The 19,867-nt window shown below is 42.2% G+C and overlaps 2 protein-coding genes across 3 annotated transcripts in view; both read left to right on the plus strand.

Moving 5' to 3' along the window:
- Positions 1-2,366, plus strand: part of s1pr2 (sphingosine-1-phosphate receptor 2) — a 21,528-nt gene extending 19,162 nt beyond the window's left edge. The window contains exons 2-3 of one of the 2 annotated variants that reach the window (XR_014601831.1): positions 1-551; positions 1,209-2,366. The exon at positions 1-551 is cut by the window's left edge and continues 1,007 nt beyond it. Coding sequence is in view for 1 of the 2 variants with exons in the window: in XM_084072175.1 (XP_083928301.1) it covers positions 1-236 (236 nt within the window). In the remaining variant the exon portion in view is untranslated. The other variant, XM_084072175.1, reaches the window with a different exon arrangement.
- Positions 2,367-5,531: 3,165 nt separating this feature from the next.
- Positions 5,532-19,757, plus strand: dnmt1 (DNA (cytosine-5-)-methyltransferase 1). The gene is made up of 34 exons (XM_084072569.1): positions 5,532-5,727; positions 6,897-6,936; positions 7,242-7,349; positions 7,440-7,686; positions 7,789-7,855; positions 8,023-8,107; positions 8,188-8,312; positions 8,402-8,456; positions 8,546-8,629; positions 8,896-9,005; positions 9,321-9,439; positions 9,588-9,680; positions 9,768-9,919; positions 10,310-10,497; positions 12,008-12,191; positions 12,424-12,521; positions 12,610-12,763; positions 12,861-12,976; positions 13,219-13,420; positions 13,622-13,755; positions 13,862-14,041; positions 14,332-14,556; positions 14,678-14,870; positions 15,126-15,216; positions 15,311-15,448; positions 15,861-16,143; positions 16,609-16,750; positions 17,353-17,519; positions 17,640-17,817; positions 17,914-18,109; positions 18,202-18,365; positions 18,726-18,842; positions 19,274-19,367; positions 19,492-19,757. Exons 1-34 carry the CDS (start codon positions 5,681-5,683, stop codon positions 19,524-19,526), a joined length of 4,611 nt encoding a protein of 1,536 aa, XP_083928695.1. The 5' UTR covers positions 5,532-5,680; the 3' UTR covers positions 19,527-19,757.
- The last annotated feature ends 110 nt before the right edge of the window (positions 19,758-19,867 follow it).

Raw genomic sequence — 19,867 nt, forward strand, 5'->3', positions numbered from 1 at the left:
TATTCTTTGGTTTCGCCACCCTGAACTCAGCGCTAAACCCAGTGATCTACACACTGCGCAGCAAGGACATGAGGAAAGAGTTTCTGCGTGTGCTGTGCTGCTGGGGTATATTTAAGTGCGGACGCTCGGCTGACCGGTGTCTGGTCCCTTTAAAAAGCTCCAGCTCTCTAGATCACTGCACCAACAAACATGAACACCATACGCCCATCATGCAAAACTGCACCACCTGCGTCTAATGAGGTGGAAACACGCACATGTGGACGTCTTATGTGTGCGTGTGCATGAGGGAGAGCCTGAGTGAGAGAAAGAAGAATGTGCGTGCAAGTGTGTGTAATAGAACGAGACATGTGGCTAAGAAACCGGATGTGATGTGTTAACATGTCCTCAGCCCTGGCTGGAACATAGCCTTGTTTTAAAACACAACACTACAGTGTACACATGCAATCAAAAATGTGTGAAATCACAATCAACATTCAGTGGATCCACCCTTGCAAGCATGTGAGAGTGCAATCATTCTAGAGGGAATCGATTAAATGAACTCACGATTGAAGGTGAGATGTTTCAGAAATGTGAAAATGGCCTTTTGTTGGGTACTCTCACCAAGTACAAATGTCATCTTAACATTGACTTGTTAAACATTTTGATGTATTTGCTTGACAGATTTTGTTTTAAGATGTATGTTGACCAGCCAAATAGCCAATTAACAAATATCAAATGCATAACATCACAGTTATGGCGACTTCTTATGAACCTTTTCAAGGTCTGCGTTAATGCAAAGCTTGCAGAATTGCACTTTGTACACTTGTAGGCAATAAGTGATTTTCTTTTTAATGGCTGTTACCTTCTGCCAGGCTAACCCACAAATATACAGTACATGTATGTATACATCAGGCATGCCTATTCATTGCTGATAGGGGGCAATGAACTGCCCCACTCAACAATGCACTCCAGACAAGAAAAATACAAAGAAACCCCCCAAATCCAGGGCTGTGTATGCCCCTTGTAACCTTGCATAGAACCCTTTGATTAACTGCAACAAACTAAAGTATTTTGCTTACATATATTGCATGAAATGTAATTTAACTCATTTGTAAGCGCTGATGTATATGGTATATTCCAACTACAGCCTCATGATTAACAACACCCTCACTCACTCTATTTCCTTATTGTCCCCCTTGCTTTTACTGTTGTCTTTTGTATGTTAACAGTTTCCTGAGAGGAAGGCTCAATCAGAAGGCACATTTCCTGAAGTGACTCGGCACTGATAAATTTCACTCGATGACAGTTGTCCAATTGTCCGGACTTAACGGGACGACTGTGCTGTAGCAGCATAGCGACAGCGTGTTCGCTGGTTGCGTCTTCCTCATGGGGAAACAAGGCTGAATGTTAAATATGAAGTGTTTGGGGCAAGAGCTCCACTGTTGACAGTATTATTTATCATCATTGTGCAGCATTAAGTTGCCGTTGACATGCAGAGAGTGGGATGAACAGGGGTTCTCACTCTCACTGTGAAGAAAAGCACCACAAATGTAAAGAAAAATCTATTGTGAGCACCCTGGTTTGATTTTTTACAATAACATTATGCCTTTTTGAAAACCTGTTAAGACGTGGGATCTGTTCAGAGTAAACACGGCTCATCTTTCTGAAAACCCCTCACTTCCCCTACAAATAAGGGGGGAGGTCTCTGGTTTCAAAGGAGCAAGGGAGGGGGTGGCGGGTCAACTCATGGGAGGTCAGCTTCATCCTCGTTCTCTGAAGATCTACAACACACAGCTTCCTTCATCCATAGGAAGTCCTGTTTTTCATTGTCCGGTTCCTGTTGTTCTGGGTTAGATGTTCTGATGTTCTGGGTTAGACTAACCTTCTTCCTGCGCGCACGCAGGCACACACACACACACACACACACACACACACACACACACACACACACACACACACACACGGGTTCACTATATTTCACTATATTTACATGCAAGTTTTTTTCTTCACATTTAGTCAGTCAAGTAGAAATGGTGCAAAGCACTTTGGCAGCTTTGATATCTGCTTTACCCCAAGGTTTTCCAGATGGAGATGTGTTTTATTCTATGTACCTATCACTTCATTGTGTTGCCTAACTTTGTATGATTTTTTTTAATGTCATATATATGAATATTCATGTATGTTTGTAAGTATGTATGTATGTATGTATCTATGTATAGTATGTATGAAATGTGTTATTATATGGAATGTCTTGTGTGCAATAGTCTTGTTTGTTCAATAGCACGCTGCCTGTGATAAATCGGTACAATCTTAAACACTAATAGAGGTACATAAGCGTATTGTTCATTGCATTCCCTTTTTATAAAATAAATGAAATGCCAAAAGAATCCAAGTTGTGGTTGAAGTGTTCAGAGAGAATGTCGTAGAATGGTAAAGCATCTGTGGAGTTAAACGGCAGCTTATTATCTCTGCAGGGTAGGGTCTGCAGATGCCTTCGTAATGTGCCTGGATCTAAGAGGTAATCAAAAAGCGGTGTTCAATACAAACATGCTCTGACACGGTCAGAAAAGCGCAGGCTTCAACATGAACAGCGTGAAACGCTCCATGCAAGTTTGTCTCAGCCCATTAATCATGGCCCTCTCACTTTAGTAAAAATTGTTCAATTGCTTTAAGGCTTGTGTGAAAAAAGGGAATTTATATGATGGGAGGGTGGGCAGAGGATTGTCAGCAGTGAGCGTGGAAGTGGGGTGTGGTAGGGTGCTGTCTGGGAGGAGCCTGATGCCTAATTTATGTCTGGGAGTAGCCTGATGCCTAATAGCAGATCTAAAAGCTCACAACACATTGCCTCCGCAGCGCGGTGTGAGCTTGTAAGTTGGCTATTTTTAGAATTCGACATTGCTGTACGGCAAAGTATAAATCAGACTTGAATAAAGGCCCTGGGAGACGTCTCCTTGGCTTATGGGGAGGCTTGGGGTGAGGGGAAAGGCTGACAGAGAGTGGCCTTGGGAGAGTCGGGCCTGGTTGCTGTCAGACATCCAGGATTCCTGGGTGGGAACATTGGCTGAATCAGCCCCAGGAGGCTGCGCTGCTGGGAAGTCTGCCAAGTTTTCCCAGTGCCCTGCAGGATGTGACGTCACACTCAGAAACCTGTAGGTGAAGTTGTATACACAAAGACGTCCATAGCAAGAGAACACATCAGACCCATGCGAGCTGCAGCCATATAATATATGGTAGGCTACAGGCCAGTTTAAGAAACATCTTATGAAACCAAACATAAACACAGACCCTTGGGCACATTCAGAAATAAACATTCTTAAACACAGACAGAACAAACTGGCGGTTAACATTTAAGTAGCTTGTGTAAGCCTTGAAATCCTTAATAATGTTTAACCTTTAAAGCATATAATATCATAGTCTCTGTCTCTGTCTCTCTCTCACACACACTCACTCACTCACTCACTCACTCCACTCACTCACACTAGGGATGGGACGATAATCGTTATTATCGTTTATCGTGATAAAAAACGCTCACAATAATCGTATCAGAGATTTTTATTTATTGTGAAATTGTCCTCCGTCATACACTAGGATGAATTCGCTGAGCTGCAAATTCAGCACCACTTAACCCTCTATACTTGATAAAATGGACCTGTTAAAGAGCACATTTGGTACACTCTTACTTCACTCTACACAAATTGATTCGCCAATAGCAGATCTACAAGACACACACACACACACACACACACACACACACACACACACACACACACACACACACACACACACACACACACACACACACACACACACACACACACACACAGCTACAACGCAAAACGTTTCCCATAGTGAAGCGGTGTTTGACAATGAGCTGTGTGAAATCAGTGACAAATTGACAATTAGTAATGTGGGCCTATGGACTGCAGTGAAGTGGAATTATGGGGTCAGATTGTAGCTACGATCAGGCTAGATCTACAGGCTGCATGTTATGAAATGGTTATGAAATGATCAAATGAGTCAAGATTATGGCATTTCTCACTTTACTCATGGGTCTTTCTTTGATCAAGCCACAACTGACTTCAAGTTTTCAGATGTCTAATAATGAGCACATGCTGCCACCTTGTGTTGAATGAAGATAGAAGCAGCTGAACATGGAAATTAGCCTTCGGGTTTCTAGTTTATTTTTCGTCAACAGTCCAACCATGTTGTTTCATATTCAGTAGTTCACTGGTTCATTATCAATTCACTAGTCTGGATCTATTGCTCTGGGTTTTAAGGTTCGGCTTCTAATAATCTATGTCAGACATATTACCAACAATAGGATAGCGAGCCTGAGCCAAGAACTGTACTACCCTTAACAAAGCACAGGGGTCCCCAGATGACGGTGAAGTGACAATTTAAGAACTTTTAAGATATTTTGAATATCTCAATTAACAACAACTGGTCAAACATTGGCCAAATTGTCAAATAATATAAGAAAGAGGCAAACATTGTGAAAATGTTCTAACTACCAGCTAACAACAGGCGTTGTGAGCTTGTAGATATTTTCACAATATTAATCTGAAACCGAGTCAAACAAAATGTAAATGCCTCAACTCCTAAGATTCCAAGTGCTTGTCAGGGTGGGGGTCCCCTGGTCAAATATGATTAATTTGGTGGGTCCCCAGTTCAAATATGATTATTTTGGGGGATTGCGGCCTGAAAAGGTTGAGAACCACTGCTGTAGATAATAAATTAAATGACAAATACATCAGGGTCAATGTGCTTGTAAAGACCATTATCATTTATTGGTCAAATGAACAGATTGCTTCCGCCTGGTCATTTGCCTGCCACATCGGCTAGAAACAAAATACAGGGGTGATTGTTATGGGGAATTAATTCAATAAAGTTGATATTGTGCTCAAGCTTTAACATTTTACAAATCACGCTTCACAAAAAAGCACTGCTGAATAGTGCAAATGTGTGTTTTGGTGTAGTTTTTGAAGTCGGTGATTAAATATTCCAGCACATAGTATACACATCTCCCCCATCTATCTCTCCAGTGGTACATTCCAAAATACCCGGGTTTCCGCCACTGTTGCCAGATATTGCGAAAGAAATAAGCAACAAAGTCTAGGAAAAAACAAGCCCAAAAGAAGCAACTAGGGCACTAGGCCATTATGAGCACTTTAAACCTATAAACTCACTATATACATTGAAAATATCCGATCTAGGTGAGCTTGTAGATCGGCTATTTCCAAAATAATCTTGAAATAAAATGTGGAATATTTGTAAGATTTTTGAAACATAATAATAACACAAATCTGGTAGGGGGGCACCCTGGCACAAATCATTTTAGATGGGGATTTACGGACAAAAACGTATTAATTTGGGGGTACATGACATGAAAATATTTGAGAACCACTTGTTAAAATATTTTTTAAATCCCCAAAACCCGCAACCCGCACTAACCGACATTTACAAGCAACTTCACACAAAGAATGAGATAAGCCCAAACTCGCGTATAACAAGCCGACATGGCAACACTGGTTTCCGCGCGAAAAGACGGCCCGCGCGCGAATATAGCATCTCTGGCATTCAACAACAGCACTGACGCTGATCACACTGCTGTCAACACGGGCGGGCTTTTAACGTCGTTTTATACAGATTTTAAAAACACGATTTTATCTTTTGTTCTGCCACGTTTAGATAGACATTCACAATGCAAAGCAAGACCTGCGTGTCTCTGCCTGAGGATGTTAGGAAAAGGTACAGTAACCTGGATGCTAATGACAATAAACCATCATGTAGCATGCATGCAGCGTTATTGTTCAATGCAAATAACGATCATTACCATGATTATTATCATACACACTGTGTTTGAACTCTAGGGTCGTTGCACAACTGTTCTAGCAAAGTGATGCTTCTAAAGTTGGCGTGTACATGCGTTAGTTAGCCGTTTGTAGCTAACGTTAGCCTGCTCCCACTTGATAACAGTGGTGGAAAGTAACTAAGTACATTTACTCAGGTACTGTACTTATACATTTTGGCCGATCTACAAGCTCACAATGCGTAGCGATACAACGCATTGTGAGCTTGTTGATCTGCTATTTTCAAAATATTTTTTAATACATTTGATAACTTGAAAGCGACATTCTGCGTAATACGTACTTTCTACTTAACTATTTTGAGTAACTTATTTTGCCAATACTTTTACTCAAGTAAATTTTGAATTCTGGACTTGTAACGGAGTATTTCTACATTGCAGTATTGATGTAAATGAGTAACCTTGCCACCACTGCTTGATAATGACAAGTGTTGCGACGGACGGAGAGATAACAATAACAGTGGGGTCGGATCTTTCAAACTGCCAGCTTGTTGTTATGAAGGAACGTAGCGCGTCTGGATGAAACTACGTGGGAGATTTGGCGCCACGCAGGAAGTTTGGTTCCCGGGAAAACAACACTGCTAATGAACTTGATGCTCATTGATGATAGTTTCCGACGTGACTGCTACTCAGTGGTATAAAAGTAACTTAGTACATTTACTCAAGTACTGTACTTAAGTACAATTTTGAGGTATTTTTTACTTTACTGGAGTATTTACAATTTACTTTTACTTCTACTCCACTACATCTCAGAGGCAAATGTTATACTCAATGCATTCATTGCTTTGAGAGCACTAATGAGCTTGACACTTTTATGGCCCAATCAATCAACACTCCAGCATAATTATGCAGTGGCTGATAGAGTTAAAAAATGCTATATATATATATATATATATATATATATATATATATATATATATATATATATATACACACACACTTTTTTTTGGGGGGGGGGGCTCAAAGTTGCCTAGTTAACCTTAAGTAAAACATGTGAGTACTTTTTCCACCACTGCTGCTAGCCTTAAATGACTTTCAACTGTTTTCACAGGCTGCAGGTGCTGAAGGAGGAGGATGGCATTTCAGACGAGGTGAGTTCATATGTCTCAATAAATGAAAGCTAGTAGGCTTGGATAGCTTTATTTTCCAAGAAGGACCCACAATTGAACAATAGACTGTCACAAGTAAAGTTGATGATGGATTTGGAATGATTTGACATTGCGATTTTCAACATGTTTCTCAGCCGTACTGGGTTGCAAACTGGGTTCTGTCTTAAACTGAATAGCTATCAAATTAAAAATGTTACGGATGCATATAGCGTATAACTTTAATATTGTATAATTGTTTGCCATCTAGTCACAACATGCTGTATTTTGTTAATACATTTGAATTTCAGGATCGTGTGAAAGAGAAGATCAGGTTGGTTCAGGACTTCCTGCATGTGGATGCCCAGGAACAACTGACCAGCCTGGAGGAGAAGATGAAAAGTTCAGAGATCTCGGTGGTCAGTAACTGTCTGTATATTCTCTCATATTCTCACATTCTCTGATCCATCCTGTGCTCATTGGCCACGTGCTCTGTGTGTACCTGACAGGAGGGCTACCTCTCCAAAGTCAAGGCCTTACTGGGGAAAGAGCTGCCATTGGAGAACGGTTCACATGCTGACAGCGTCGAGCAGAACGGGAAGACGAATGGCTTCGCTACCAACGGCTCCCATAAGGATGAGGACGACGGCGAGGAGGAGACCATGGACACCCAGGAGGAAGCCGACACCATGAAGTCCCCTTCTGCTCCCAAAGGGAAGGGCGGACGCAGGAGCAAGGCAGACTCTGACCCCAAAAGTAAGCTCCCCTGAACTACACCTTCCACAATGCACTGCAAATGGCATAGAATGGTGTAGAACAAAAGTAACATGGACCGTTGTCCTCTTTTTTTTCTTCTAGAATCTCCTGCCAGAGTCACAAGAAACAGCGGGAAACAGCCCACCATCTTGTCCATGTTCGCCAAAGTGTGAGTATATCTGTTTAATAAGTTGACGGCATAGATTATTGACGTCACAGGCTGGCCATATGAAGTCTGAGATCCATATTGAGCCATGCCATTCCCATGTGGCTCCTGAGATCCACAACACAAATGTCTTACCGTTTTTAGAGTAAAACTTATCTCATTCCTTCCAGTCAAAAGCGCAAGTCGGATGAGGTGAACGGAGAGGCTACAAATGGACAAAAAGAAGTTGCAGAGGTTAAAGAAGTTATTGAAGAGGTGAGGAACTATTGGCAGTTATTGATACCAGGTCACTGTAAGCATTGAGAGTTAATAACAAGCTGGCTCATATATTTCAGTCTCTGGAAGAGAAACGTCTTAAAGTGGAAGATTCGGGTGATTCTCGAGAAGAGAAACGTCTTAAGGTGGATGAGTCAGATGTTTCTCGGGAAGAGAAACGTCTTAAAGTGGATTCAGACGAAATGTAAGTCTCCTGCCCTTTGAACATGGCTGGGCTCATTATTTTCTTAGTTTTCGAAGACATTTACACAAACCAACTCATTATCTTTACAGCACGGTTTTGGAAGAATCCAAGAGTGTAGCAACTAAGCCAGTCTCTGCAGCCAAGGTAACGCACTATGCTAATATATATTTTAAAAAAAAATGCTACATACATAAACTGTCATGGCTTATTCTCTTTTTCTTTTCCTTCCCCAGGCACCACCCCCAAAATGTCCAGACTGCAGACAGTACCTGGATGAGTCGGACCTCAAGTTATTTCAGGGTGATCCTGATAATGCGGTGAGAATATTCTACATTCATAGTCAGTTACAATACCGTATATCTGAGCCTAACGGAATGCTTAAAATTGATCATTTGTCACTTAAATGGATGATTTGTCAGAGATGCAGTAGATTACATTTTTCCTAATTGTCTTGAGTGTCAGAAATCAGGCCATCATACATGCATCTGTCCAGCCGGACGAGTGAAACATTAGTTTGTAAAATGTTATCTTCTAATTAGTGGAATTGTATGTAAGACCTAAGACTAACTCTGTGCATCTACAGCTGGATGAACCAGAAATGTTAACTGATGAGCGCCTCTCCCTGTTTGACGCAAATGAAGATGGGTTTGAGAACTATGAAGAGCTGCCACAGCACAAAATCACAAACTTCAGGTGGGTACTGCCTCACATTACATCAGTCTACAAACTAAAAACTCGACTGCTAAAGAAAAAAAAACTCAGCTGCCTGCTAAAGTATATTTAATTGACTTGAATATATCTTGAGGTTGCAGAAGAAGGCTGCCTCTTGTCTCAGTAAGATAATTTACATCTGTGCCGTACTACCGTAGGATTTATCTCCACTATGCCATTGCTAGAGCAATAAGGGGCATTTCCCTCAATAAATCGAATAGTGATTGTACTTTTTTTCCCGCTACCGATGTTGCTGTGGTCATTCTATCTAGCATTTGAACTGTTCTGTACTTGCAGTGTGTATGACAAGCGTGGCCATCTTTGTCCTTTTGACTCTGGGTTGATTGAGAAGAATGTGGAGCTCTACTTCAGCTGTGTCGTCAAACCAATCTATGATGACAACCCCTGCTTGGATGGTACTCTATTTATTTATTTATCCCCCCCCTTTTTTTTAAAGAAATGTATGAATCAAAACTCCTTGCATTTGTAATTGACTGAAAGTTATCTTTGATCAGTACAGCCCAAATGAAGTTTAATTGATAATACAAATGTGTTTTGTGATAGGTGGAGTTCCTGCCAAGAAGCTTGGACCTATCAATGCCTGGTGGATCACTGGCTTTGATGGTGGAGAAAAGGCCTTAATTGGCTTCACTACAGGTAGTAACGCATGCCAATTCTCTCAAACTGTCTTATTATTTATGTTGGCCCTTTTGTGTCTGATGTGCCAATACTTGTCCTCCACAGCCTTTGCCGACTACATCCTGATGCAGTCCAGTGAGGAGTATTCCTCCATCTTTGCACTGATGCAGGAAAAGATCTACATGAGCAAGATTGTGGTCGAATTCCTGCAGAAGAACCCTGATGTTTCTTATGAAGACCTCCTTAACAAGATTGAGGTTAGGATTGATCTATTCTCGCGTAGCACAATCCCCGAATGCCATATAGTCTGGAACTACACCTCCCGAAATCCGAGAGAGGAAGCCGTCCTCTGTTCCTCATTTCCGTTCATGAAAATATATCTTAAGATATCAATTGGTTAAATTTCCATATGCTTAGATGATTTTGTAAAGACAAAACGGAAGTGGGGAGGAGGAGTCTCATCCGCTTTATCGCTTGATCATTTTCAGAGCTTCCGTGCTCCATACTGTATGACGGAAGCATTTGAAATTTGTGGGAGGCAACAGTCTGGCTCCCGAGAGTAGGATTGATCAGAATAATACAACTGTCAAACTTGATGTTGGCCCAGCCACAGCACTGACCAAACTCTGATCCCCTCTTGCCTACAGACCACAGTGCCCCCTGCAGGGCTCAACTTCAACCGCTTCACTGAAGACACGCTGCTGCGCCATGCCCAGTTTGTGGTGGAGCAGGTGGAGAGTTATGACGAGGCTGGAGACTCGGATGAGCAGCCTGTCATCGTTACCCCCTGCATGAGAGATCTGATCAAGCTGGCTGGAGTCACTCTTGGCAAGAGGTGGGGCTCAGGGATATTGGGGTGGTATACACAACTATGTGCCGATCAGAAATGTTATGTTAACATGCCTAGTGCGGTTATGACTCCTGGTTTACATAAATGTAATCAAACTTCATATTTTGTTAAGTTGTTGCATATGGCTTCGTATCCAGACGTGCACATGAAACCTGAAAGAAATCTGAAGGTGTTTAAGGTGTGGCTAAATAAGTTGGGGTTTGCTTACCCTAAGTAAAAAACTTCTAAATTTCTTTTAGGGGAAATCGGATAACGGACAGCGTTAACATGACCATCTGAATAGCTGTAGTATTTTCCTTAATCAGGATTGGTGTGCATGTAAAAGCACTCCCTGTCTCTCCCTAACATTGACCTCCTTGAGATTTCTCCCTCCATGAGATGTGGCCTAGAAAATATCTAAACTCTTGATGGTTAGAAATTGCACCAGTGGTGCTACCTATGTATTTAACTCTGACAGAAACAATTAGCCACTCTATCCAGTGACACTTCTTTTGGCAACACTGTTGCTTCAGGGTTTCGAATGTATTTTCGTTTCGTTTTTTGTACATGTATTCCTGGTGCTTGTTTCTTGTTCTCCCTAACGTCTAACATTCCTCTAACATTTCCTAATGCAGCATGCTGTTGTACTGGTAGGTAGGCCTCACTGCGAATGCATCCTCAACTTGTTTGTGGTTGTGTTTTTAAGTGTGAAATTTTAGGTTGTCTAGTCAAATAGGAACATTTCTACAGAGTTCGTGCTAGAACTTAAAAAGATGTATCTATTTTATGTACATCATTATACATCATTATTTGTGTTGGATTTCAGTAGACTGACCATTAAAAAAAATACATTTACAATACATTGCACACCAATATTGCATTAAATGTATGCAATGACATTTATTATGATCAGAAATCTCATTTAAAAACTATAGTATACTATAATCAGATGGTGTGAACGGGTTGTAATGACCCATGGATTAAAAAATAAACCCGCACATACCTTTTCTGTTAGGAAGATCTCAAATAAAAGTAAATGGGAAAGGAAGGTAAGATTATTTTTTCTCAAGTTATTGAGATGGATGGGCAATCCTTGAGTGCTCAAATTCATTACTTGGTCTCCCTGATACATGCATTGTATTAAATATTTTATCAAATTGTTGATAAACTGATAACATTTGCATATGCTGTTCCTCCATTGTAATGGTACTCAACAGTGACAGTTATTTTTCAGCGTCTTTTGTGTGGATTCTTTTGTTTTTGATTTCTCTGCTTTGATATGGTGTCAGTCACTGACAAACTGTCAGTCGACTTCTAACGCGAACTCTGTATTGTATACATTTGTACTTTGTCTTGTTTTGTCTGCTTGTTACTCATGTTGCATGGCTCCATCAGCTGATGTGGCTTGTTTAGGGCGAGGGGCTCCATAATAGACGTAACTTGGACCACCCTCAAATATAGATATGAGCCAAATTGGCCCGTTCTCTAAAACGCCTCCTTTTTTTTCCCCCTACAGGAGAGCTGCAAGGAGACAGGCTATTCGCCACCCGACCAAGATAGAGAAGGACGCCAAAGGGCCCACTAGAGCCACCACCACTAAACTGGTCCGCCAGATCTTTGACACGTTCTTCTCTGATCAGATCGATCAGATCAATAAAGAGGGTGGAGGCATTAAGAGGCATCGCTGTGGCGTCTGTGAGGTAAGTGCCATAATTAGTTCCATTGTTTGTCAGCTAATCGAGAACAGTTTCTTATATCAATGAATCGACACACCAAATCAATTAGCCTGATTAACCACTAAAGCCCTATATTTTACTTAATTGTACAATTGTGGTGTGTGTGTGTGAAATTTTGGGCCACTTTTTAAAAGATTGGTTGACTGAAAGTGGAGGGGAAAAAGTCCTGTTCATCTCTATGTTTTGTGCTATCAAGGTTTGCCAAGCTCCTGACTGTGGCAAGTGTACAGCTTGTAAGGACATGATCAAATTTGGAGGAGGTGGGAAAAGCAAGCAGGCTTGTCGGCAGAGAAGGTTAGACAATCTCTCAGACCATACCTTCTCAAGATGGGGTCATCTGTGGCTTGGAGCAAGTAAAGACTGTTTCCCCCCCTGTGTGTAGATGTCCTAACCTTGCTGTGAAGGAGGCTGAGGATGATGAGAACATTGAGGAAGAGGACGTGCCCATATTAAAAGCCCCAAAGAAAAAGGTGTCCCAGTCCAAGAGAAAGAAGCAGACCCAGAGCAAGCTAGCATGGATCGGAGAGCCGGTTGAGGTAATGGATTAGTTTCCTCAGTTTTGGTTTGCAACACATTTCCCTGCTCTGTCCAGGAATCTGGTATAATTAATATTTCCCCCTTTTGGTCCCTTAGACTGAGGGGAAGAAACGGTATTACAACAAAGTGCGTCTGAATGATGAGGTGTTGGAGGTGGGTGACTGCGTCTCTGTCTCTTCAGAGGACCCAACCATTCCCCTCTACCTGGCACGGTATGTTAATTTTTCAGAAATGTCTCCATGATTAACCACTTAAGCCCTATTCTATACTTAGTCGTATGTCACAAGCTCACAGCGCGTCTTGTAGATCAGCTATTTTCGATAGTTTAGAATTTTCCCTATGTTCACCTATAATTACATGCCCCAAATATGGACACCAGATTGAAAGTGGTTAGGCTAATTGGTGTCTTGAGGTAGTGTGTGTGTACATTTCTAACGACGTCTGTTGGTTGTAGAATCTCGTCCTTGTGGGAGGATAACAACGGTAAGATGTTCCACGCCCACTGGTTCCTTCGTGGTACTGACACCGTGCTCGGAGAGTCCTCTGATCCACTGGAGCTGATGCTTGTGGAGGAATGTGAAGACATGCAGCTCAGCTATGTGATGAGCAAAGTCAGTGTCATGTACAAGGCTCCGTCCAACAACTGGTTCATGGAGGTACGGGTGCACTGAAGGCTGAGCGCTAGTGAAGCCTAATTTATACTCTGTAGTACGACTGTCGTTGAAAATAAACTATTTTCAACAAACTTTTGTCGAGCAACGTGGTTGCATGACTATTTAAGACATTTCTTTCATGACTTATTGAAGACCTGCATTTGGCCTGTATACCAAGCCTTATATTGTATTTGTTTTCAACAGGGAGGAGTGGAGGAGGACCTGAAGGTGATCGAGGACGATGGCAAGAGCTTCTTCTACCAGTTCTGGTATGAGCCAGTGTGTTCCCGTTTTGAGACTCCGCCCACTTACACACCATCCGAAGAGTCCAAGTTCAAGTGAGCATCAGTGTTGTTCTGTCACACTGTTGACCTTATCAGCTTCGATGTTCACATTGGTCTTTTTGGTGGCAACGTGTATCATTTTATGTTCTTTCTTTATTAGATTCTGTGGCAGCTGTATTAAAACGAGGGAAAAGGAAGAACAGGAGACTCCTCGTGCATTTGAACCCTTGGACGACAATGACAGTGACTCCAAGGCTCTGTATGCCCTGGCCCTCTTTAAAGGACATCAGTTCAGGAAGGGAGACAGTGTGTACCTGCCTCCCGAGGCCTTTAATTTCAGGTGAGTGGGGCAGACAGCGGCGTTTTCTAAATGGTAGATTAGAATTTAGTTCTAAACTAGACCGGGGGGGCCTTGTTAGGTTTGCATGTTGTCCCTGTGAAGACATGCATGTTGGGAAGATGCCCTTGTCTAAAGCACTGGCATTTGAGCTGGAGCTGGTCCTCGTTTGACAGAACCACTGCCTACTCCTCTTAATAGTTAGAATGGGACACATCTCCCCATGGGTGGGGATCAATTAAGTATTGGCTGTTTCTGCAACAGTGTAATTGAATGCATTTGTATTTTTCCAGTGTGAAAGCAGCTAGTCCAGTGAAGCGTACTCACAGGAAGGAGGATGTGGATGAAGAGTTGTATCCAGAGTACTATAGGAAGTCCTCAGACTACATAAAGGGATCCAACCAGGACGCTCCAGAGCCCTTCCGCATCGGTCGCATCAAGGAGATCTTCTGTCACAGACGCAGCAATGGCAAGTCTGACACGTCTGAGGTCAAACTGCGACTCTACAAGTTTTACAGGCAAGTTTCTCCACTTTTGTAATCGGCTCACAATTTATTATGCCACTACAAGATGTTACACATTATTTTTTGGATGATGTATGCAAATTGAACCTTGCCGATTATGTCGTCTTACTTCTAGGCCTGAGAACACTCACAAAGGCGTGAAAGCCGGTTATCACACTGACGTCAACCAGCTATACTGGAGCGATGAGGAGGTGACGGTCAACATGTCGGATCTGCTGGGCCGCTGTCATGTCGAGTATGCAGAGGACCTCAATGAGTCTGTCCAAGACTTCTCCAGCGGTGGACCTGACCGATTCTACTTCCTTGAGGTGAGTATCCGGCTCTCCAGTGATACGTGTTGTATGATATTTTAATCGGGTTTCTTCGCTTTTAGGTGGTCTGAGTGCATGTATGCTTTTGCAGACGATGTGTCTTGAATTGCAGAGGAATTGACTGTATTCCAAAGTGAATTTTGGTAGATGGTTTAAAATGAGTTGCTACACCATATCAATGATATGAAAGTTGAATACCTGGAAGATGGCACTATTCAAATATTTACTAATTAAGTTGTCGATCACCCACAGGCTTACAATGCCAAGACTAAGAACTTTGAAGACCCACCAAACCACGCCCGCTCAGCTGTTCAAAAGGGCAAAGGGAAGGGCAAGGGAAAAGGTAAAGGAAAAAAAAGTATTGGTTTGTCGTCAATTGTCCTGAAATGTCAATTGTTTTGTTTCCTGAAATGTTAATCAAACTGTTGTCTTATCAGGTAAAGGCAAAGGAAAGGCCTCTGCTGCACAGGAGAAACCAGATGCTCAAGAATCACAGACGGCTAAAGTGCCTAAGTATCGCACGCTCGATGTCTTCTCAGGCTGTGGCGGGCTGTCTGAAGGCTTCCACCAAGCTGGTGAGTGCTCCTCTGGCAAAAGACACTTTACCCATTAAGACCTGGAACGCATCTGTCATTTTTTGATTTGAGCTAAAACGGTTTATTTTACACTTTGGCTATTCAAAAATGGATATACAAGCTCATAGCGTGGCACCGAGTGCTGCGCTATGAGCTTGTAGATCTGCTTTTTTTTAAATGTACAAATCTTTGAATATATTAAGTGAACATTTTTTTTTTACTCAAATCTGGGGGCCCCTGGAACAAAATATTGAGATGGGGGTCGGCGTGCAAAAAACAAATGTAAGAAATAAAAGAACACAGAGCTCTTACCTCTTGCACACCTACTCCAAAATCAGGGTGGCTGCAACGTAGCGTCTTCAAAAAAAGACCATCTTTGGCATGTGTAATGATGAATGCTATCTGCCCTCAGGTATCTCTGAGACTTTGTGGGCCATAGAGATGTGGGAGCCTGCAGCGCAGGCCTTCAGGCTCAACAACCCTGGCACCACAGTGTTCACCGAGGACTGCAACGTCCTGCTCAAGCTGGCCATGTCTGGGGAGAAGGCCAACTCTCTGGGCCAGAAGCTGCCTCAGAAGGGAGAAGTGGAGATGCTTTGTGGAGGCCCCCCCTGCCAGGGCTTCAGTGGAATGAACCGTTTCAACTCACGCACTTACTCGATGTTCAAGAACTCCCTGGTGGTGTCCTATCTGAGGTTTGTTGCTAGAACATGGATTTAAGTCACAAGAATATATATCGTCAAATTTATATCGTCGCTGTTGGGTAGAAAACGTATAGATCCGATTCCTTTTTTTGTTTTTATAACATCCATTAGTAATCCCTTTTTTAAAACGATATCAATTAATACGATTAATGATTGTGTCGCACAAAGTAGCAAAAATTGCATAATATGCTATTGGATATTAACTAAGTGCTCAGCTTGTAGATGCCAGGTGATTAAATCTGTCTGGCTGTGGATTTTATAAATACTTAACCAATAAAGTATTAATGAGCTTGTGATTAAATTACTACATTGGAGCCACTGGAACACATGTTGTTTTTCCATTTGCTGAAAAGTAACGGTTTAGGACATGCAAGGATTCCACCCAACAGTGACTATAGTCACTTTGCATGGCATGTTGTTTTTTGCTAAACGCTAAGTTTCCTCCTTTTCTTGCAGTTATTGTGACTACTACAGACCCAAGTTCTTCCTGCTTGAGAACGTGAGGAACTTTGTCTCCTTCAAAAGCTCCATGGTCTTGAAGCTTACCCTACGCTGTCTGGTGGCCATGGGTTACCAGTGTACATTTGGTGTCCTTCAGGTGGGTCTGAATTATACACCTCCTGGTGGTGACAAGTACCTACAAACCTTCCCAAAAACTGTGATTAGAAAACGCAGGACATCTGGCTCTCCCTTCCCTATGAAACCCTGCCCAATGCTCCAAGCATCCTAGACCCTTCCTGGCTCCTATGTTGTGGAATGAGCTCCCTCCTCAGACTCAAAACTCAACTCTTGACACTACCTCACCCCCCAGCACTCTGTATTCTCTTATATCAGTAGTTTATACCTATTGAGAGACACTAGTTGTGTTATCTAGATGTATGTTGATTGCTTGTACACTTATTCTTTGCATTATTTTGATGGCATCTGTGGACAAGTAAACAACATGCATTGAAGTATTATTTTGGATGGTATACGACAGTTGTTGGGTTCGATGTCTGCCTAATATCCTAGTTAATTCATAGCACTTGATTGTTTTGATTTGTTCTTGACTAGGTTCATGCCATTTACTTCATACCAGGTTTTACTTTATAGGTAATTCTGTGTAAGAGCATCTGCTAAATCATGCCTGAATTTTATTTCGATTATTGCAACAGGCACTACTAGCCCATGCCAATATGATTAACTCTGTCGTCCCCTCAGGCTGGTCAATACGGGGTAGCCCAGACCCGCCGCAGGGCCATCGTCCTGGCTGCAGCTCCTGGGGAGAAGCTTCCTCTTTACCCCGAGCCTCTGCATGTGTTTGCTCCCAGAGCCTGCTCTTTGAACGTAGTTGTGGATGACAAGAAATACTTCAGCAACGTTACACGGTAACCAATATCTACCTGGATTTTACTGTATAATATAAAAATGCTATTTTTGCTGAATGTTTGCCCCAGGAAAGGACCACTAGGGATTCAAATGGTTCATAAATATCTGTCCTTCTACAGTGGCAATGGAGGACCATACAGAACCATCACCGTCCGAGACACAATGTCAGACCTGCCCGAGATCCGCAACGGAGCAGCTTCCTTGGAGATCTCTTACAACGGGGAGCCGCAGTCTTGGTTCCAGAGGCAAATCAGAGGAACACAGTACCAACCCATCCTCCGAGACCACATCTGCAAGGTTAGCGTCCTCCCACTCCGCCAAGTAACAAGAGTTAAAGTAGTGCAAATGTGCTTTTATGTAGAGGGTAATGACTGATGCTCTGTGTGTTCTCAGGACATGAGTTCTCTGGTTGAGGGTCGCATGCGGCACATCCCCTTGGCCCCTGGCTCTGACTGGAGGGACCTGCCCAACCTTGAGGTTCGGCTCAAAGATGGCACCATGACAAAGAAGCTTCGTTTCTCGCATCCTGATAAAAAGAATGGACGCAGCAGCACTGGTGCACTGAGGGGTGTTTGCACCTGTGCGGGAGGTATGGAAATTAGTCTCCCTGATGAACTATGAAATTGCAGTGATTGAATGAGCAAAAGATGGTGATGAAGTTTTTTTTATGTATCGTTTCAGGGGTGCCATGTGACCCTGCAGACAGACAGTTCAGCACCCTGATCCCATGGTGTCTGCCTCATACTGGGAACCGCCACAATCACTGGGCTGGACTCTACGGTCGTCTGGAATGGGATGGGTTCTTCAGCACCACTGTCACCAACCCTGAGCCCATGGGCAAGCAGGTATTGTGTCCTATTTAGCATGTTTTTCTTACAATGCGAATATGATGCGAAGCAAATTTCTTGAAGAAGACATTTAGAAGTAATTAAGAGATGCTACATGCAGGTAAACTGCTTTTGTATTCTAAAATTGATTCTACAGTTCAGACAAATCTGTCCTTTGCTGATAACAGCACATTCTCCAAAAAACAGCAGTCATTCGTATAAGTGTGATAGTGCCAGTTACGAAATTATGTTAAAAACTAAATAAGTCCCAGTTTGTAAGCTTGTACAGTGTCACTGATTCTTTATCCCTAGTCAGTGTGTTGGGGATCCCTCTGCTTGGCAGAGACCATTGAACTAAACATGTGGTGTTGATTCCAGGGCCGTGTTCTGCATCCTGAGCAGCACAGAGTGGTCAGTGTGAGGGAGTGTGCACGCTCTCAGGGATTCCCTGATACCTACCGCTTCTTTGGGAACGTCCTTGACAAACACAGACAGGTACCGTTGGTCCACTGATCTCATTTTTTGGGGGAAGAACATACTTTTCAATGGTAGTAGAGCGCATTTGACAGTTAAAAGCATGATTTTAAGATAATTAAATAATAATGAATTATAATCTACAGTAGAGCGCATTTGACAGTGAAAAGCATGATTTTAAGATAATTAAATAATAATAAATTATAATCGATAGTTTTTAATATGTCAACTGTGTTCAGTGGCTCCTTTATGTATATTATGGAGATGTTTAAATCATATGATTTGTAATTGTTAGTTTTAACTAAGGACAAGTTTTCCACTACATGTCTCTTGCTGTTCCTGTAATTCTTATATTTAAACATTTCAAAGAATCACTCCCAACTGTTGTCAGTTGCCATGGACTCAGCCACAGACTACTCATATCCTTTTTGTTTTTGTTGTCACTTTTGAAGGTGGGAAATGCTGTGCCTCCACCGCTTTCCAGAGCCATAGGACTAGAGATCAGGAGATGCATCTTGGAGAGGATTAAAGAAGAGAGTGCCTCAGGTGAGCCCATACATGTTTAGCATGCTGATTACGGTACATGTTAAATAATTTCTACGCCTAATTCATTCTTTTAAGTGGTTACATGTAAACATGCATATTAATGAGTATCACCTTTCCCCAACAGAAATCGTGAAGCAGGAGATGGAGGTCTTGGATTAGGCCTTGTTCCCTTTCCAGTAAGAATCGAATCCGCAACCTGATGCTGAAGTCAGGAAATAATTTTTAATGAGATGGCTTTGAGCCTTGTTGGACATTCTGTGCAGTACCATTCCATGCTTGAGTTTCTTAATGTGGTTTTAAGTGTATTTGGAAATTTTCACACAATGTGGAATAAATTGTATGTAGTTTTTATATGTTGTAATATTTCAAATAAAGCTCTTATCAAATGGATTCTTGCCTCAGCTCTGGTTAATAGCATGATCTCAACAGAAATTGTGAGGGAAGTGAAACTAAGCGTGTTAAACATAATCATGTTTCACCTCTGGATTGGTTGATAGGTA

The sequence above is a fragment of the Gymnoscopelus microlampas genome (genome assembly GCF_963454915.1).
Source record: "Gymnoscopelus microlampas genome assembly, chromosome: 11".
NCBI lineage: Eukaryota > Metazoa > Chordata > Actinopteri > Myctophiformes > Myctophidae > Gymnoscopelus > Gymnoscopelus microlampas.

Bases quoted from the DNA above. Each gene is read 5' to 3' on its own strand.
- dnmt1 (XM_084072569.1), top strand. From the start codon at position 5,681: ATGCAAAGCAAGACCTGCGTGTCTCTGCCTGAGGATGTTAGGAAAAG. The intron at 5,728-6,896 runs GTACAGTAACCT...CTGTTTTCACAG, and splicing joins CCTGAGGATGTTAGGAAAAG to GCTGCAGGTGCTGAAGGAGG. The intron at 14,871-15,125 runs GTGAGTATCCGG...GATCACCCACAG, and splicing joins ACCGATTCTACTTCCTTGAG to GCTTACAATGCCAAGACTAA.